The sequence below is a fragment of the Octopus bimaculoides genome, chromosome 5 (genome assembly GCF_046866305.1).
Source record: "Octopus bimaculoides isolate indiv1 chromosome 5, ASM4686630v1, whole genome shotgun sequence".
NCBI lineage: Eukaryota > Metazoa > Mollusca > Cephalopoda > Octopoda > Octopodidae > Octopus > Octopus bimaculoides.
The window spans coordinates 88,968,202-88,988,483 of NC_142932.1; the positions used below are offsets into that span (position 1 = coordinate 88,968,202).

Genomic DNA, 20,282 nt, shown 5'->3' on the forward strand with positions numbered 1-20,282 from the left:
TTTCTTCTTTGATAGTTTAATATATATCATCACGATCATGATCATGATGACCATCATCATCATCATTTAATGTCTGTTTTCTATGCTGGCATGGGTTGGTCAGCTTGACAGGAGCTGCACCAGGTCCCCTTGTCTATTTTGGGTTGGTTTATACAGCTGGATGCCCTTCCTAACACCAACCACTTTACAGAGTGTACTGGGTGCTTTTTATGTGACCCCCTATCTATATCTATCTGTATATACAGAGTGGTCCAAAAGTAGGTCTACAGTTATCACGTAGGCACTTTAAATTTCTTTTAAAACATTTTATTACATTTAAATTTCAATCTTACAAACTGAAAAGGGAGCTTGACAAAATTAACTAAATTAGCATAGAATAATGGTTTCATATTTTTGTATAATTAAGATCTAAACTGTTAATATATGAATGTGAAAGGGACAGTTGAATAACTGTAAACCTACTTTTGGGCCACCCTGTATGTGTATGTATATACACACACACACACATATATGTGTGTGTGTGTGTGTGTGAAGGTGCATGGCTTAGTGGTTAGGGTGTTACACTCACGGTTGCAAGATCATGGGTTCAATTCCCAAACCGAGCATTGTGTTGAGTTCTTAAGCAAAGCACTTTGTTTCATGTTGCTCTGCGATCATGTGGCACCCAGTTGCACCTGTACAGGTAATGTCAATATGATGGAGAGAGTAAGATTATGTCTACACAAACATTTGATCACTATAAACAAATCATCTATGTGGTTGTTTTATTAGAAATTGTTGAACCCTCATACATCATCTAACTATGGGAGAGTCCATTATATATATATATATATATATATATATATATATACTTGAACAGTACAAAACACATTGAGACCAATGGTGTATAATAACATCAGATAGTCTGGTTGAAACCGTGATATATATATGTGTGTGTGTATATAAATATACATACATATATTTATTGCATGCACCTGGAACTCCATTGGTTACAACAAGGGTTCCAGTTGATCCAATCAATGGAACAGCCTGTTCGTAAAAATCAACAAGCAAGTGGCTGAGAACACCACAAACATGCTTACTCTTAATGTAGTTCTCAAGGAGATTCAGCACAACACAGAATGTGACAAGGCTGGACCTTTGAATTACTAGTACAACTCATTTTTGCCAGCTGAATGGACTGGAGCAACATGAAATAAATGTCTTGCTCAAGGATACAACACACTGCCAGTAATCTGCTTACAACTGTGAGCTGAATATGCTAACCACTTAAGCTAAGCGCATTCACATGTACATATATATATTTTTATACAAATATACGTATATTAAGTATCTGATTTAAGTTATAGAATGAAATTCAACAAATTCAATCATATTTTTTATAAATGGAGGAAATTAGATGTTAATATGGTATAAAATATTTATACAAATATATATACATACATGCATACACACATACTTATTCCCTCTCTTTTTTTGTGAAATATAGTGATTTTCTGTCTCTGAGTTGTAGACTTAATCTGTATAACATCTTAACATGCTTTTAAGTGTTCCCCTGTGTTAAATCTCTCCACATCAGATCTCCTCTGATAGGTGAGTAACTTCTCTCTCTCCCTTTTTCATTTTTTTTTGCCAAGAGATTGGAACATTGGTAGAAGGTATGATCATACCACTGTTTGTGTCAACATATTTAATGTACTGAGATCCATCCTTCTTCTCTGTCCACTATTCTTAAGAGGGTTGCTGGGGTAGTGTCTGCATGTATTTCCACCATATAGTCCTATCAGGAGCAACTGCTATTAGACTTTTTGGCTGGATTCTTAAGCATGACAAACTGAGACTATGGACATTACCCAACCATCTCATTCTTAGTCTGTCCTTAGGTTTCCTGCCAGTTGCCTCAGCTTAAAGAATCTGTCTTGCAATTATTTTCTTCCAAATTCTAACCACATGTTCATATTACTGGATCTGTGACCTCTGAATGTGGAAAGGTAGTGACTCGTTCTATAGACTCCCTGATCTCTGAGCTATGCACCCTATTGAGTAACATTACTCCAGAGATCCTTTGGAGTAACATCATTGTTCTTTTTTGGACATTACCTATTGTATTTGAAATTGTACTCTTTTGGTCATTATCCAACAGTTTTGACTATAGGTGAGAATAGGTACAAAAAACAAAATTGAAAATAACAAATTTGGCTTTTTTTCCAACTTCTCCTCTTCTAAAGATTGAATGCTGGATAATGGCACATTACTGTACCAACACCTGCAACTTTAGCATTAAATTCAGCTTCCTGCTTCTCATCACTCGTTAATATGGCCCTAAGATGTTTAAACTTCTCCACATGATGTTCCACTAACATGTAGAGTGTATTGGGAAGACTTTCTTAAGAGGACAAATGTCTGTCTTTGCAACACTAATTTTCACCCTTGCCTTGCAGCGCTCAGCAATGAACCTGTTCAGTGCATGCTAGAGATCACCTTCTGATAAACCAAGTAGCAACATGTTGTCTGCAAATATCAGCCAAACAAATTAATATTATTTTCATTATTTTGGCAAATTGAGAAACAACTTTGGACATATTTCGACTTTATTAGACCTCCACGATGGAAAAAATATACATCATTATATTTGTGAAAAGAATTGTAAGGAAATCACTAGTAGTAAATTAGCATATTAACAAAAATAAATCATTATTCATGGACGCTACTCCTATGAAAATCGAAAGTTAGATTTAACATTTACTGCAAAAAGTATATTTTAAAAAATTATCAAAAAATAAATAGGTGATGACGAAAAGACAATATTCTCTGGCTTATTTTATCCTTTTGTTTTGTTTTTAATTCTCATATTTTGATGTTTTGTTTTAGAAACACACTATACTCTGTCCCTGGTGTGTGGAGGTAGAATTAATTATTCTTTGGTTAAGAAACAGAAAGTAATACAATCATAATTCATTTGTTCTATTCTTTCTTAATGTCTATGAATTATTGTTAATACGATTAGATTATTAATCTTCATCTTTTAAAAAATAATTATACTATATATGTCAATCGGTTTGCTGTCTGGTCGTCATCAGGTATTTTTTCTCAATATGTACATAGTTCTAAAACTGGATTCGAATAGCGAATCTTTATGCTAATACAAAGAGTAATGACGCTTTAAACCACTGGCTCGTGGTTTGAAACGAGTGCGGTGTACATATATAGGAATAAGAAATTTCACGACGTTCGGATATTAAACTAATATTAATATTTTGAAAGAGGTCTTATTCTTTCATTTTCGATTCAGACGATTTCACTTTTGTTTTCTACAAACTTTCGTTACATTTCGTAATATTTTATTTTCACTATTATTATTTTTAAATAAACTTTCTCTGCGTTTCGTCGCATTTTAGGAGCTTCTTAAAGCGCGAGCGCCACATAGCGGCGAAGAATTGAAAGTTAGAAGTAAAAGAAAACAAAAACTAAACAATACAAAGCGTAAAATCAAAATCAGGAACTGAAACGAAACACTAAACCTAAAAATTCCTTGAGAAAAAGCGCCACCACCATACAGCAATCAAGTGGAAGTAACTCGTGAGATAATCATGTCGAGACGCTTTAAAGATCTGTCAGAAAGCGAAACCTAAGAGTTAATGATTGAAAGGCGGGTGACGTGATTCTCACATTTCTTTAAAATATATTTATATATATAAATATATTATAAATTTATGTAATAGAAAAGATACATTTTATTGATGTGGGCAGGATTTTTATAACCCCAAACAACAACAAAAAATTAAAAATATTAATCGAAAAGACTTCCTTAGAAAGAAGCTAAGGTAAAACTAATATCGCTATGAAAAGATTGAAGCTGGGCTACTCGTAATCAGGAGGAAGAAGAGACGAAGTCAAAACACTGAGTTAAAACAGAAGAGAAAAGAGACAGAGCTGTACTTAAGACTGCTAGACACGGGTGACAGGTAAATATATCTACACACGTAATATACAAAAATGTATATGATATACACAAGAGTGTCTTTCATTATATATATGTATTTATAATATATATATATATATATATATATATATATATAAATAAATATATATGTATATATGACACGCGCACGCAAACGTTTGTAAAATTACTTCTGGCTCAAACACATCATTCATATCGAGCCAACGAAGAAAGGTGCTTCTGTGTAGTTGTCCAACCTGCTAGATATAGCAGCAAAATTTCCCTCAAATCACATCCAGTATCTTCGAGGACACGTTGGATAATGTTTCATTCTAAGTTCCCTGCACGTAGAAAGACGGGATAGTCACGGCTAAAATACCTTTCCTCATACATCTACTCGATGACAGTTAAACACACTCACTCTCACTATAGTGGAGTGAGTGTGTGTGTGTATATATATATATATATATATATATATATATGTTTGTCTTGTGTGTGTGTGTTTGTGCAATGTGGAGTGACTTACAAAGATATTTCTTAGCAGCCTTTTGTTTCTCTATATATCTCTAGCAGTTTATTTTGAGGTAAGTACCACAATTTTTCGTAAAATAACACAACATAGCTTAGTGTGTGACATGTATTAAAATACAGTTGTATATCACCGTCCATGCCGTAAAGTGTATATATATATATATATATATATATATATATATATATATATATATATATATATATATATATATATATGTATGTATGTATGTATACACACACACACACACCTATATCAACATTCATTTGAAATCATTTTACATTTCTTTGTTTATTTTTATGACTAACTCTCCCTTTTAAATCGGCCTTGTGACCATGTAGATAATGAACACACACATACATACATATATATATATATATATTTATATATATATATATTTATATATATATATATATATATATATATATATATATATAATTATGCGTGTCTGTGCGTATATTCAAAGAAACGTTTGGTGTAATGCAAAATTGTGTCTTCGCTATACCAAATACACACAAGATTATGTGATATCATTATTATTATTGTTTTTATAAGCATGCCATGTTTCTCCTCTGCAAAACTGACATTTTAAGAATTGTTGATCGCATGGCCAAATATATATATTTTAAAAATAATGGAAGCCTTGTCAGCTACTATGTTTGTAACTACTATTATCTAAAATTATTCCAGAATAATACGAATAATAAATTCTCATACATACATGATAGTCGTTACAAACGGAAAAAATAACAGTACCTGAAGTAGTGTGAGCACTGATTTTGACGTTTCTCATTGTGTCGGTACGTTTCGAGAAGCTTCATCTTTATGTATCTGTCTATTTATCATATATATATATGTGTGTGTGTGTATATATATACATATATAATGTGTGTGTACACCTTTACCAATAAAGAGGACGATGATAGGCCGAAACAACAGTTCAAAACTGTTTTTTTTTAAAGTTATATTACTTCGATTGCCTTGTGCCTGTATGAGAATAATAATTATTATTCAGTGGAGTGGAGTATCAGAATACAACGCCGAACAAATGTCTTGCAGTGTTTAATTACATCCCTTTACGCTGTAAGTTCAAATCCCACTAAAGGCAACTTAGCTTTTTTATCCTTCCTGGGTCGATATAATCAACACCCTACCCCCCACAAATCCATTTCAGGCCTTGCGTCTACGTTAGAAACAATTGTTACTTGGGCGATCAGCTACCAGAATCGTTGAAATATTAGGTATAAAATGCCTTGCTGTGTTTCTTCTGACTTTTGACATCCTGAGTTCAAATCTTGCTAACTTTCGTCTTTCTAGATAGATGAAATACAGTACCAGTCAAATACTGGGGTTGGTTTGACTAAACACATTCCCAAATTCATGGCCTTGTGCTTATGTTAAAAGTACATTTATTATTTACAAAGTTGGGGGAGGTGAATTGGCACGTTCGTTATTGTTGGAAAATTAACTTCCAATATTTATTCTGGTATTTACGTTCTAAGTTTAAATCACATCGATAAAATTAAGTACTGAGGTCAATTTAATGGACACCTGCACCCCCACTAAATTGTTTGCCTTATGCCAACATTTTGAAGCAGTTATTAATATTGTTGAAGATTTTAACTCATTATGGAGGAGGAGCAACATAATCTATACGTGCAAATATTGTTTATATCACATTTCAACCAGGGTATATTTTGTCTTTGTATCAATAACAAAAAATATATATATCTACGTTGGAAATTTTATTTCAAACGTACATGTAACTCTTATGATTATGTGTGTGTGTGTGTGTGTATATATATAAACATTTAACTTCCATCTTCCATGCTGGCATGGATTGAATGGTTTGACAGGAACCATCTGATGCAAAGACTGCATCATGCTTCAGTGTCTGCTTTGACATAGTTTCTACAACTGGATGCCTTTCCTAATGTCAACCACTTTACAGCATGTACAGTTTGTTTTTCCTTCGTGGCACCAATGAAGTTGCTACGCAGCCTGTATAACTACGATCCTCTTTGATTGAGTAGGTCTACATTAGAGAGGGTGATGGGCAGCTTTATACAATGAGATGAGTAACTAAAATGTGAGAGGTTCCAGAACAGGTTTCTTGCTGTAGAGGAGCTGCATGACTACTCAAATTTTACAAGGGTGACTGGGAGTAGTTGTAGTGGAGCTGAAAGGAAATTTAAAAAATAGTGATATTGAGGTGTCAGGGTGGGCCCTTAAGGTGCAAAGTGGATAAATTGGGGATAGGAGAACAAGAAGTGTGGGTGAGTAGATGTAAAAGTGTATGGAGGAGAGAGATGGTTACAAATAGAGAATGTGTGAGAGGGTGAATATAAAGAACAAGTGTTGAGAGAATAAAAGAGGAAGAGTAGGTGATAACTAAAAATTATGTAAGGTTGAGAGGTGATCAGTGATACAGGTAAGTTGAGGGAGATAGGGAAGCAGACATGACTGAGTGTTGAAGGAGATAGGTAAAGAGTAGCAGAATAGTAATAATAATACAGCAGACAGGGGAAGGAAGAGAGAAGATGAGGCAAAGAGAGAGATATGATAAGTGGTTTGCTTGATTGTAAGAGTATGGGGCAGGCATAGTAAATAGAGAAGGAGAGGTGGAATAATTTGGTAGCTCAGAAGGGTGAACAGTGTAAAATGTGTAGAGAGAGAACAGTCTTATGAATGAACAACAAATCTCTCGTACATAGTTTCATCCACATTAAGTGATTGCCACTTTTTTTATACAGCAGCCATTATCCATATGCATCATTTGGTCATACTAGTGCAATCTTCTGTCTGGCACGCTACATTTAATTTCCCTTTTGTACTTTGTCATTCATGCAAATTTACATTGCATAGCCATTGGAATGTGCTAGCATCAGTTCTTTCCAGTCTTTCAAGGCTCATGTCTCACCACTATGCAGCTTCAGTTATAACACAGAGGTCATACAATCTGCCATCTACTCTGAGGACAAAGAACTTTGTTAATACTAGCAGCAGTAGCTCCCTGAACTTTTCAAAGCCATTCTTAATCTATTTTCTATAACTTCCCTTGCTAATTATCTCTTCTAATTAACAAAAGCTGTCAACTACATGTAGAGAGTCATCCAAGCATTTAAGAAAATTTTTTTCCAATGTGCTGTTGGAAACATACTGCTCCAGTGCATCTGTCACAGATGAAGCTTGCTTTCTTTTGAGTCTGCCTGTGATTCCACTCTACCACATGTGTGTCCATAGCTTACATTGGGTGCAGTGTATGATACTCCTGTGAAGGCATGCAACTTAGTGGTTTCAAGTATTCAGCTCATGATTGTAAGGTCAAGAGTTTCACTCTGGCAGCACTTTGTCTTGTTACTCTAGTTCACTCTGCTGGCAAAAATGAGTTGTACTTGTAATTCAAAAGCATCAGCTTTGTCACATTCTGTGTCACACTGAATTTCCCTCAGAACTACATTAAAGATATGCATGTCTGCTGAGTGCTCAGCCATTTGCATATTAATTTCAGGAGCAGGCTGTTCAATTGATCAGATCAACTGTAACCCTTGTCATCATAACCGACAGAGTACCAGTTTCAATGGAGCTTCTTTTCTGCATATTTAGCAAAGCCATTTCCCTGGAGATAGGGTCCTGTCTTCTTTCCTACTTACTAAAACCTCAGTCTTTGTTAATTTTACCTTCAGGCCTCTTGATTCTAGGTTTAGATTCCATGCTTGGAATTTCCTCTCAAACCATCCAACCCATGCTAGCATGGAAAACAGACATTAAAGGATGATGATCATGATTCCACTATAGATTCAGTTATGACAACTAGATTATCAGCATACAAGAGTTCCCATGGACAGCCAGTTTTAAATTTCTCTGTGATGGATTGTAGGACCATGATGAATAAGAAGGGACTGATGGTTAAGCCTTGATGGACTCCTACCCTCATGATAAATTTGTCACTGAAATCATTGTTAGCACTCACTCACTGCATCTTTGGACATTGCTTATACAGCCCACACAGTAGGCAAGAGGTCAAGCAGCATCTCATATAAGTCTATTAAGGTATTTGTCTTGTAACTCTCTCCATGACCTTCATAACTTGATCCAGTAGTTTAACTCTTCTATAAATTCCTCTCCTAAGGCATCTCCTTTGCCTTTGTAGCAGTTCATGCAGATACTACACTGCAAGTCCTTGGATATGACACGTTCCAGTATAACTTGAATAATTATATGAGTGATGCATGTTTGCACAATCACACAAACGCGCATATGCATAAATGTATATCAAAAATCCGTTTTCCATGCTGGTATGGTTGGACAGTTTGACAGGGGCTGGCTAGGCAGAAGACTGCACCAGGCTTCTGTTATATCTACAAATACATAAAATGTATATATACATTTGAACATTACATATATGTATGAACATACACTCACACACACAAATATATAGACATATATATATATAGCCATCCTTGTATGATACTTTAATGAACATACACAGTTGATAGGCCAGTCACTGCAATATTTGTCCAAAGATCACATCTCTTATAGACTTGCTGTATTAGACACCACAGACGAAACTTTGTCCCAGCAGTGGCCAGTGGGAGTGCCAGTTGCATTTCTGTGTTTTGTGGTCTTTTCAATAGTGCATATTTGCAGCCAGGCAGATTCTCAGTTGAGAAATTTTTGTGTCTGATACAGGAAATGGTAAATGAAACATTCACTAATGCAGTGACTAGTTGCTCAACTGATTAAAAATTCTTTGCTGGGACAAGTTTTGTCTCTGTCTGAAATTTGTTTTTTTTTAATACAGCAAATCCACAAGGGATGATATCTCAGACCAAATACTGCAGCAACTGGCCTATTAAGTGTGTATTCATATGGCAGCAGGAAGGTTGTTTAGTCTTAGAGAATCTGCCTCATTAAATACCATCTGATCCATGCAAACATAGAGAAGTGGATGTTAAAATGATGAATAAACTGTTGTCTGAATTACGCAAAAATGAAAATAAATCTCATTTTAACAGATATATTTACCAAAATTACATAAAAATATCTTGAAACACTAAAGAGTAAATTTATTCAATAAAATCACCATTGGCTTCAATCATGGCCTCCAGACAACTTAGGAATCTCCTGTAACTCTTCTGGATGGTCTCTTTGTTTAAGTTGGTGAATACTGCCGTAATCCTTGCCTTCAGCATGGACAACGGATGTTAAATGTTGATGGTGATCATGATATACATACACATATATATGCATTTTTATATACACACACATGTATATACATATTTATTTACACATACATATGTATTTATGTACATATATACACGTGTATATGTATCTATATTTGAATATAGGTAAGAAATTTGCTTCTCAGCAACATGGTTCCATGTTCAATCCCACTGCATAGCACCTTGGATAAATGCCTTTCACTATAGATCCATTCCAACTAAAGCCTTGTTAGTGGCTTTGGTAGATGGAAACTGAAAGAAGCCCATTTTATATGTGTTGTTATGTGTGCAGGTGTGTTAATGTTTCCTTGCTTTGGCATCGCCACCGTAATGCAAATGGTGTCCTTCATTTCCAATATACTGCAAAAGCTCTCAGCTTCCACCATAGCTCAAAGACAGCTCCGGAACCTGGTACATGTGTTCCTCACTCTGTCCCTGGGAAAATCTTTAAACACCTCCTTGATCTTGGCCACTAACTTTGCCTCAGTGTTGCAGACAGAGTAGTTGGTGTCTTTCTCAACTGTGCTCACACGTAGTAATCCATGAGATTGCAAATGTGGGAATTAGGAGGCCAGCAATTGGGGCTGGTGAAGTCATAGAAATTCTCCGACAACCACTTCTCACTCTTTCTGGAGATATGGCAAGGAAAATCCTGCTGCCACATATAAAGGCCTTCCTGCAGCAACCCTCTTCAACCAGGGAGTGACCAGTCTGTAGCAGCTTCACATTGTAGTCTGAATTGAGCCTAAGACCCTGTTCAAAGATGTGGGGATGAATTCTGGCATGCAAACGCAGTCAGAATGCCTGCTGGCCACAGCTTTGTAGTCTCCATTGCAGCTATCCTTGTGATGTCATACAGCCTTTACAGTGTTCACAGTGCACTGACTAGCAATCATGATGTCAGCATTTTGATACCTGACACAAATCATCTTGTAACTCTTCCAGTATTCAGATGACTTCCAATCTTCCACATCAGCTAACTTTTTCTCAACTATAACCTTAATCTTGATGCTCTCCAACATTAACTGTTCACCAATACATCTAGCTTTTCCTGAAGAAAAGAGACATAGAAAATCATCAAATTTAGCCCCCAAATCCTATATCATCATCATCATCATTTAATATCCGTTGTCCATGCTGGCATGGGTTGGACGGTTTGACCAGGGCTGGCAAGCTGGAAGGCTGCACCAGACTCCAGTCTAATTTGGCATGGTTTCTATGGCTGGATACACTTCCTAATGCCAACCATTCTGAGAGTGTAATGGGCACCTTTACATACCACCAACACTGGTTCCATTTGCGTGACACTGGTATCTCCCACACAATACAATAATACTTTTACAACCATTATGGCTTCAAAATCTTACATCAAGTCATCCAATGCATAGTTGAAATAAATAACATGTCTGTTTTGCAAATCACATTATCCAAGTAAATTTTCAAATTTATTGCATACTGACAATTTTTGATAATTTTGTTTAAGATGAAAAACATTGCTGGTTTTTGACACAGAAAGGGCAGTGTCTCTGGCATATCTGATTTCTAAATCAACCTTTTCTTTATCTGGTATATCTGCCATGAGATAGGCATCTACCTCAGTGCTGCTAGTAAACAGTCCACCATGATTTTTCAAAATATCTGAGTCAGCTGTTTGTCATTTATCCACTGCAATGTTGATTTTCTTCTCCACTTCCTCCACCATTAACTACTGCTGACAGTTATCCCATTCTTTAATGATGTCAGGCACTCGCCCCACCACCCACCCTACCAAGTTTGGTGAGTTTGGTATATGGACTCCCAATGTTCAATCAGATCAGCCGACTTGGATTTAACTTGGGAAGATGCTAATTTGAGTTACTTGATACCTCAACGACTCAACTCGTTGGTAAATCCCACACTGCATTCTGAGTCAAGATTGTGACTCTCTAGTTTAGTTAAGTCCATGTTTGCCAGAGCATGGAGAGATTGATGATGTTTCCAAAATGAAACAGAACTTCCTTCTGGTTCTGGAAACCATCTGCTAACTTTGGAAGAAGCCATGACAGTACTTTTAAAAACCTCTGGCTTCAACTCGGTTGCAATAGCTTCAACAGCACAGCATATATCTTCATTATATCTGGTTTCCTGGAATCTGCCTGAAGATACGAAATTGAGTGCAGGACTATGTACATTTAGCAGTTGGTTTGGATCCACTGTGGAAAGGTCATCCTAAAGTTGTTTGAAAGCAGGTACAAGTTTTGAGTAGGTTGTGCTTGTTGAAGTGATGAGCGAAAGGAATGGTTCAACAAGGTGCAGTCCAATCAGCGCTCCTGTGCAATATAATACTTTGAGGAACTCCAGATCTATGAAACCTCATACGATACAAGCCAGTTGGTTTGTAACATGCTCATATTTTGCCAAATACAATGTTACATAATCCAGGTGGTACAAAGTTATTGTACAAGTTAAAATGGGATGGTTAAAGCATTCATTCTTCAGGGCAACAAATTTATTAACCCATGGTTGAATGAGCATGTCAAATTCATTGACTTTGTTCCAGGACTTGTGATCAAAATGATGATTGATTAATCTTGTTATCTTCAGTGGCACTGCATGAGCTTGATGTCACATTTACAAGAAAACTCAAATTTTGTCTCGTCCAGTTGTGTTCTCAGTGTCACTCCACAGTTCAGTTATTATTAAATTGAACATAAGTGAAGAGTGCACATTGCGAAACAGATGTTCAGGTATGTGTTCTGTGCTGAGATTTCCTGCTATGACCTCTTCAACCCCAACATTGTGTGATGTTTGGTCTGAGATAACAAAATCAATTTTTTTCAAATAGTATTTTAACTGGGATATTACTTGCTGCTTCTAGTAGCAAATGTACAGCCACTTTCAAGTCAGCCAGGTTATTTCTTGCTTCTGATGCTTCAAGTGGAATTGGCAGAAGTCTGTAATGACCATCAATAGTCAGCCCCGGGACGGAGTAAGATCTGGCTCCCTGTTTTTTAGATCCATCACCAGAATAAGTAATGACTAACTTTGTATCAGAAGAAATCATCTCTGTTACGATTTCATCCAATGCAAGGAGTTCAATACTTTTACTAGCCTCCCAAATGTTATAGTGTGCAGGTAAAGTGTCTAGATCCATGAAATCTGCTCCTTACAAACTTTGTAGACAAAAGATCTGGCAACTTTTAAAAATTGATATATTTCTGAATCGCTATGCTCAGCCTTTTATAACCACAATAACAGCATGCCTCTTCATTTCTTGAGTAAGCTGAGGGGCTGCTATTATTATTTTCTGAAACAAAGATTATACAGAGTTAGCAAAAAATGCAGCAATGACCCCAAAAAAGGTATGTCTTCAAATACCTTATGCACCCTGTGTGTGTGTGTGTGTATTTACATGTTTATATATATAATTATCTATGTATATGTTTTTATATGTATATATGTGTGTTTAGATGCATATATGTATATTTGTGTATGTTTTTTTATTTCCTATATACTAAATGGAAAGTTATGCTATTGTTGTAGTCTCTGGTCACTATGCTTCAAGAGTTTTGGTGTGTGTGTCTCCCAGTCAGTTCATGACCCCTTCACGCTGTATAAATTTCTATTGCATAATATAATATGTACCCCACACGCATACATGATGTATTGGAGTAGCTGTAGTCTCTTGAACTGAATATGGTAAATATTTCCTGCAAACCAATGGTAGGACCAAATCCAGTGATGAAGCAGACTAGCAGTATTTGTACACTCATCAGTCAACAAAGTTAATTACCATCTGTGCCATCCTTACAAACCTAATGATAATACCACAATAAATTGAATTAAGATACTAATAATAATAATGGTTTTCAATTTTGGTACAAGACCAGTAATTTTAGGTAGTGGGAGTTAGTTGTGTGATTGAATTTTGCATGTTTTTGAAATAACAAGGGATTGAAATTTATCAAGGTTTCATATTATTTATTTGAGAAGATTAATAATTATTTCAAATTTTGCCAGAAGGGCAGCTTGTGGGAGGTGGGAATGAGTCGATTACATCGACCCCCGGTATTCAACTGATATTTATTTTATCAACCTCGAAAGGATGAAAGGCAAAGTTGATCTCGGCAGAATTTGAACTTAGAATGTAGCAACGGGCGAAATACTGCTAAGCATTTTGTCCACTGTGCTAACAATTCTGCCAGCCTGCTGCTTTTGAGAGGATTAATAATGCTTGTTGATTGGTTATTATTGGTCATGTTCATGCAACATCTTGTAAGAAGCAAATTAGTTCTACAAATGTTTCCCTAGTGCAGCATTGCGAGTGAGCTTGCTAGTATGTATGTGCATAGACACACACGCACATGGTGCATTCCAGAAGTTTTCAAACTTTAGAAGGAGAGACATCAATTTCAAAGAAGTACAAAATTCTATTCTCCTTCAAAGATTGATCTTCTGACTTCAAAGCACTTGTAACACTCTGGCCACTTTGTGAAGGCCTCACAGAAGTCCTCCAAAGTGAAGGTGTCCAGGACCTTTCTCACAATCTGCTTTATCTTCAAAACTACTGCCCCTGAGGTCTCCTTCAGCTTGGGAACAACAAAAAGCCACAGGAAGCAAGGCCTAGACTGTAAGGAAGATGAAGGGCAGTTTTGATACCCATCTCTGTCAAGTAGTTGGTTACCTGGATGCATCCTGGGAACAAACTTTGCACAAATTCTGTGCATGTTCAGATCGTCATGAATAATTCTATGCACAGTTGCCACACCAACTCCAAACTGTATACTTATTGTCTTTATAGACACATGACAATCTTAATCCAGAAAATTGCATATTCTCTCAGCCAGCTCTGTTCTGAAGTTCCTTACCCTCCACACCTCTCATCATCTCTCACCTCCATTCTACCATCCTTGATCCTCTTGTACCAGTGAAAAGTTAATCCACATGCAGCCTAGAGCCTTTCATATGTTTCTGTAGCATTTTCACACAGTTTAACAAAATATTTTATTGCATAGTGAGTTTCCAGACATCCTGACTGCATTTTGCAAACTAGTCAGCTGTGACCAGCAATGTTTAGTAGGGTGTGTTCAAAGTGCAGTTACAGTTGTCTACTTCAGTCTGGAACAACAAAAGTTGGCAGATCTGCTTACTAGGTGTATAGTAATGATATACTAAAATTATAATAATCTAGGTCAGTTATAACTATCTCTTCTATGATATGAGATATCTTCTATAATTTTACTATTACAAAGGCTCAGTAATTTTAAGAATTGAAAACAACTCTTTCTTCTTAGCCAGAAGTCCACTTCTGAACATTTTATCTAAAATGAAAGTCATTAGCAATTTGAAAAACTTATAACAATACACACATTCGTATGTGTGGTGTATGTAGATGCTTTCGTATGCATCATTATTGACACTTAGAGATTGTGAGATGGTATTTTTCATTGTGAATATTTGTGTGTATGTTTGTATATATATTTTGGGATCTCAATGAGCATCTATTAATTTGTAACTTTCTGTCTATATCATCATCATTCAATGTCTACTTTTCAATGCTTGCATGGGCCAGCTAGAATTTGTTGAGGCAAATATTCTATGGTTGGATGCTCATTCCTGTCATCAACATTCGCCTGTTTTCAAGCAAGGTAATATTTCCCTAGTCACTTGATATCAAACAAGATTGTTTGTATGATGGTGATGCTTCTTTACAACCATCATGCTGTATTAAGACAAAGGTACACACAAAAAGACACATGTACAATGAGTTTCTTTCAGTTTCCATCTACCAACATTTACTCACAAGGCTTTGGTCAACCTAGAGTAGAAGAAACTTGCTCCAGATGCCATGCAGTAGGACTGAACCTGAGACCACATTCTTAGGAAGCAAGGTTCTCAACCACATAGCCACGCCTATAAAAAAAAATCAATCTTCTTCACCATCACTGTCATCAACACCAGCACAACCTGCTACAACACCAAAGACCAATGCAACCACCACCATTACCAACTCAACAACTCTAATGACCAACAACAACTGTGTGAACAGTATAATTTGCTATTCCATCTAAACTAAAAAAACAATTACATGAGACAATGTGGTACTCTAGTGTATTTAAAAGTTGAACAAGATATCTTTAATATTAGGTCAATGAAAGGTGGTGAGCCGGCAGAATCATTAGCATGCCAAGCAAAATTCTTAGCAGCATTTCGTCTGTCTTCGTGTTCTGAGTTCAAATTCTGCCAAAGTTGACTTTGCCTTTCATCCTTTCAGGGACGATAAAATAAGTACCAGTTGAGCACTTGGCTCAACATAATTGACTTATCCCCTCCCACGAAATTGCTGGCCTTGTGCCAAAATTTGAAATCAATATTAGGTCAATGAGGATTGAGTTGGAACTAAATATCAGCAAAGAATAACTATGGTACTACTGCCACCATCCATAATACTCTTGCTATTACCATCAAAACTAATACAACCCATCATCACTATCAACCCACCGACTTTTGAATTACTAACTGGCTACAACAATTATAGTACCAGCGTGTGTATTTGTGTGTGCACATGTGTATGTGAGTAGACTGTAGGGTTTTTATGGTTCAAGTCAGATGCAAGGAGCAAAGTGCCTATGAACTCAGTAACCCTTCAACTAACATCCCATCACACTCCTTCACCTTTTCATCTTCTCATTTCCATTTTTACACCTAAAGGAACAGGACAACAATTCTTTGCTTTCACAAAATAGTTCTTTCTTGGTGCTATTTTTCTTTTACTGCATATTTGTTGCGGATAATTGTTGATCATTGCTGCCGTTGGATTTACCTTCTATTCAAAATGTTTGGAAAGGATCTGTCAAGTGGAACAGAAGGCTGTAGTGTGAAATAGAAACAGTAAAAGGATTATGCTGGATATTAAACTTGTTTTACAAAGGTTTGATGCAGGAAGAAAAATCAGCCACATAGCCAAAACATTAAAACTTGCAATGTCTAGGACCTACCTCATTAAGTCCCTATGTGTTTTCCGAGAATTTCCCATCTTACACATTAACAGCACTTGATCTCTGTTGAAGATACCACTTTTACATGGCTTCTACATTTTTATTTTACCCAACTTTCATGTTGGGCAAGATAAAAAGACAGTTTGCTTTTTTTAAAACTAAATTTCACAAACATGTACTACGAAGGCACTTTGCTATAATTTACTATCACTAATTTTTCTCTCAAAGGCTTTCTTTTAGTTTTTGCTTAATGTCATATTCAGTTGAAATAATTGCAAAATTTTACAAAAATAAAGTAACAATTCAGAAATCACAGAAGCAGTTTGTGGAATTCAGGCAAACCAAGGCCAGAAGTGAATTTTCCCCACGTTACATGAAACAAATATGATAGTTCTGTCTGCATGTACATAGGCACACACACACACATTTCCTTCTTGCTGTTAAACCTTTCTACTGAGACATTAAAGAGAAAGTAAAGCAAAGAAACCATATGTTGTCAGTTGACATGCTAAAAATAGAGGCAAAATCTTTAGATTACAACCTACCATTGGAAGGATAGCTTTGATAATTTAAAATAACATGATGAGTGTAGCTGGAATGTCTTTAATCATAGGTCTACTCAATCAGAGCTGTCCTGTGATTAAACACCGTCATTGTCAACAGGAGTAATTTTTCTATCTCTTTTCTTTTAGCTCTCTTTCAAAGTGAGCTTTGTTAATAAAATAGAGATTTCATTTTCTCAAGGTATAGCTACTATGGCTCTGTTTGGTCACTCAGAAAGGTTTTATTTCTTTCGACACAGTACTATGGCCAGCTTGTTTATCTTCAGTGATGGTAATTGAAGTTTTTTTGCTGTTGGATTTTAAACATCTTTGTATGCAACACAAAAAGGAAAAACAACCCAAAGCTCACTTTGCAACCATGTCATTTTGGGTTCACTCCTACTGCACAGCACTTTGGGCAAGTGTCTTTTGTCCCAGGCCAACCAATTCCTTGTGAGTGAATTTAGTCAACAGAAACTGTGTGGAAGTTTGTCATGTATATGTGTCTAAGTGTTTGTCTCCCCCAATATGTCTCTGAAACTTAGTGGTTCTGCAAAAGAGGCTGATAAATTAAACATCACACTTCAGAAATTAAATGCTAGGTTTAATTTATTCAATTAAACCCTTCAAGGTGGTGCTCTATTATTGCCACAGTCCAATGACTGAAGCAAGTAAAATATATAAGATGAAAGAACACAAAAAAATAATTCAATAATAAAAAAAAATGTTAATTCAGCAACATTTCTAATGAAAAATGTACTGACCACTGAAGTGAAAGCAGCAACAGTTTGATGAAGTGAAATTAATACATTATTTACAAAGATTGCTACACTTCATTCCATAACTCCCATACTCTTCTTTCTGTTCATTCTCACTTAGAAGTTCTCACTCACACTTATTCATTCTTTCTTGCTTTTACCTGTTACTCTTTCATCTACTTGCTAACCACATCAGCGGTATTTCTATTTTACTCTTTTATTTCTCTGTTGACATGCTGGGTCAATTATATCAACCCCCAGCACACACTTCAGTCTTGTACATATTTTATCGTTTTTTATTTGTTGAACAGCTAGTTATTGGACATAAGGGAGTACTATATAAACTCCTTTCTTCTTAAATTAGTGTAAACAGGCATGGGCCCACACAAATCTACTAAAATAACCTTGTTAGTTTGTCGCACTTTGACTGTGACTCTTAGAAATTTTCTCAGTGAAGTGTATGTGGTAAGAGCAGTTGTTTCTTGGACATCAAACAACAAATATATTTGCATATATAAATGAAGGTACATGGCTCAGTAGTTAGAGCATTGGGCTCACAATCATGAGGTTATGAGTTTGATTCCCGAACTGGGCTGTGTATTGTGTTCTTGAGCAAGACACTTTATTTCACTTTGCTCCAGTTCACTCAGCTGTAGAAATGAGTTGTGACATCACCAGTGCCAAGCTGTATCAGCTTTTGCCTTTCCCTTGGACAACATTGGTGGTATGGAGAAGGGAGGCTGGTATGCATGGGTGTCTACTGGTCTTCCATAAACAACCGTGCCTGGACGTGTGCCTCAGAGGTGCAATCCCATGGTCATTCATGACCAAAGGGGATTTTTAGTCTTTACCTTCTTTTTATATAACTTGCACTCTCACAATGCCCCTCTATTTTACAAGTATATTTTATGGAAAAAAAAACAAATTTAGTATGTTTCATCATACACCCATTGAAAGGTTTGTTAAAGTGGTTTTGTTGGAGGAAATTTATGAGTTTGTACATGTAAATACAATGTTGTGATAGTATACTGGAATGCAGTTTGAAACCATAAATTTATCATAAACTACATTATGGGAGTAACATATTTCAACTTTATCTTCTTTCAGTTCAGCTGTATATTTGTTTATATTTTGATCAAGAGAATTCCCATACAGGACATAAAACTTGTATTTCTGGTTGTGGTGTTTTCTGTAAACAATGATCAGCCATTAGGGTGGTGCACAACCACAATGGTTTTGTTGTCATTTTTTTGTTGCAAATTACTGATAGGCAGATGAAATTAAACATTCCTTTCATGTTTTTAGGAGAATTTTTCATTTAGACAATTAGAAAATGTTTCTTAGTCATTAAATAGTGTAATTATGTAGGTTGGGGACGGAGGTGTATTGAGTTGATGTATCCTCCCCGTACAACTACCAACGTACCGTTAAATATTTTTATAAGTTTCTGTTGACATCATCATCCTTTAACATCTGTTTTCCATGCTGGCATGGATTGCACAGTTTGAAGGAGTAGGCAAGCTGGGGAGCTGTACCAGGTTCTGATTTGGCTTGGTTTCTATGGTTGGATGCCCTTCCTGACACCAACCACTTTACAGTATGTGCTGGGTGCTTTTACATGGCACCAGCACAGGACTCTTGCAGGCCAACTCCCTTCATTAGGTGGAGCAGCCTTAACACTTCTGCTGTGGAGGACAGGTCTTCTTGAGTGCAGCAAGGTGCCAGATAAAAGACAGATAATTTAGCTTGTTTTCAATATTTTATTATTTGTAATCAATAATATTAATACACTTAGTTTTGTTTGTTTTTGTCCATATCTGTGCTGTGTGTCACTCTTTACTTCAAAGGAAGAAGTGAGTGGCAAAGTGAGAGAGAGGAGGACAGAGAGGAAGTAACAGAGAAAGGGAGAGAAAGAGAGGGTGAAAGAGATAGTGAGTGGTGATGGCGTTCATTTTGTGTTTTTTAATGTTTTAGAGAGGAAGTAAGAGAGAGAGAGAGTGAAAGAGACAGTGAGTGGTGACTGTTCGTTTTGTGTTTTTAAATGTTTATCCCATCGCAAGAAAAGTAGATACATCATCATTATTAACAATCTTTTAACGTCTGCTTTCCATGTTAGCATGGGTTGGACGATTTGACTGAGGACTGGTGAAACCAGATGGCTACACCAGGCTCCAATCTGATTTGGCAGAGTTTCTACAGCTGGATGCCCGTCCTAATGCCATAGATGGAAAGGAAAGTTGATACATAGATACAGACACATTATTAAATTAAAAGCAGAAGAGAGGAGGGACACTGAGGAAGTGAAAGAGAA

The 20,282-nt window shown here is 36.2% G+C and overlaps 2 protein-coding genes across 4 annotated transcripts in view; one reads left to right on the top strand and one right to left on the bottom strand.

The window, feature by feature from the left end:
* LOC106869129 (uncharacterized) overlaps positions 1–5,517 on the bottom strand; it is a 36,268-nt gene extending 30,751 nt beyond the window's left edge. The window contains exon 1 of the mRNA XM_014914695.3: positions 5,226–5,517. Within this exon, the coding sequence (XP_014770181.2) occupies positions 5,226–5,290 (65 nt within the window). The 5' untranslated portion in view covers positions 5,291–5,517. The remainder of the gene's footprint in view (positions 1–5,225) is intronic.
* Positions 1–20,282, top strand: part of LOC106869128 (putative E3 ubiquitin-protein ligase HERC4) — a 100,472-nt gene that overhangs the window by 13,764 nt on the left and 66,426 nt on the right. Inside the window, exon 1 of one of the 3 annotated variants that reach the window (XM_014914691.3) lies at positions 3,429–3,965. The exons of 1 other annotated variant lie outside the window; for it this stretch is intronic. The gene's annotated coding sequence lies outside the window, so the exon portion shown is untranslated. Of the gene's footprint in view, positions 1–3,428; positions 3,966–4,128; positions 4,525–20,282 lie in introns of those variants that run through there. One more of the 3 variants, XM_014914693.3, reaches the window with a different exon arrangement.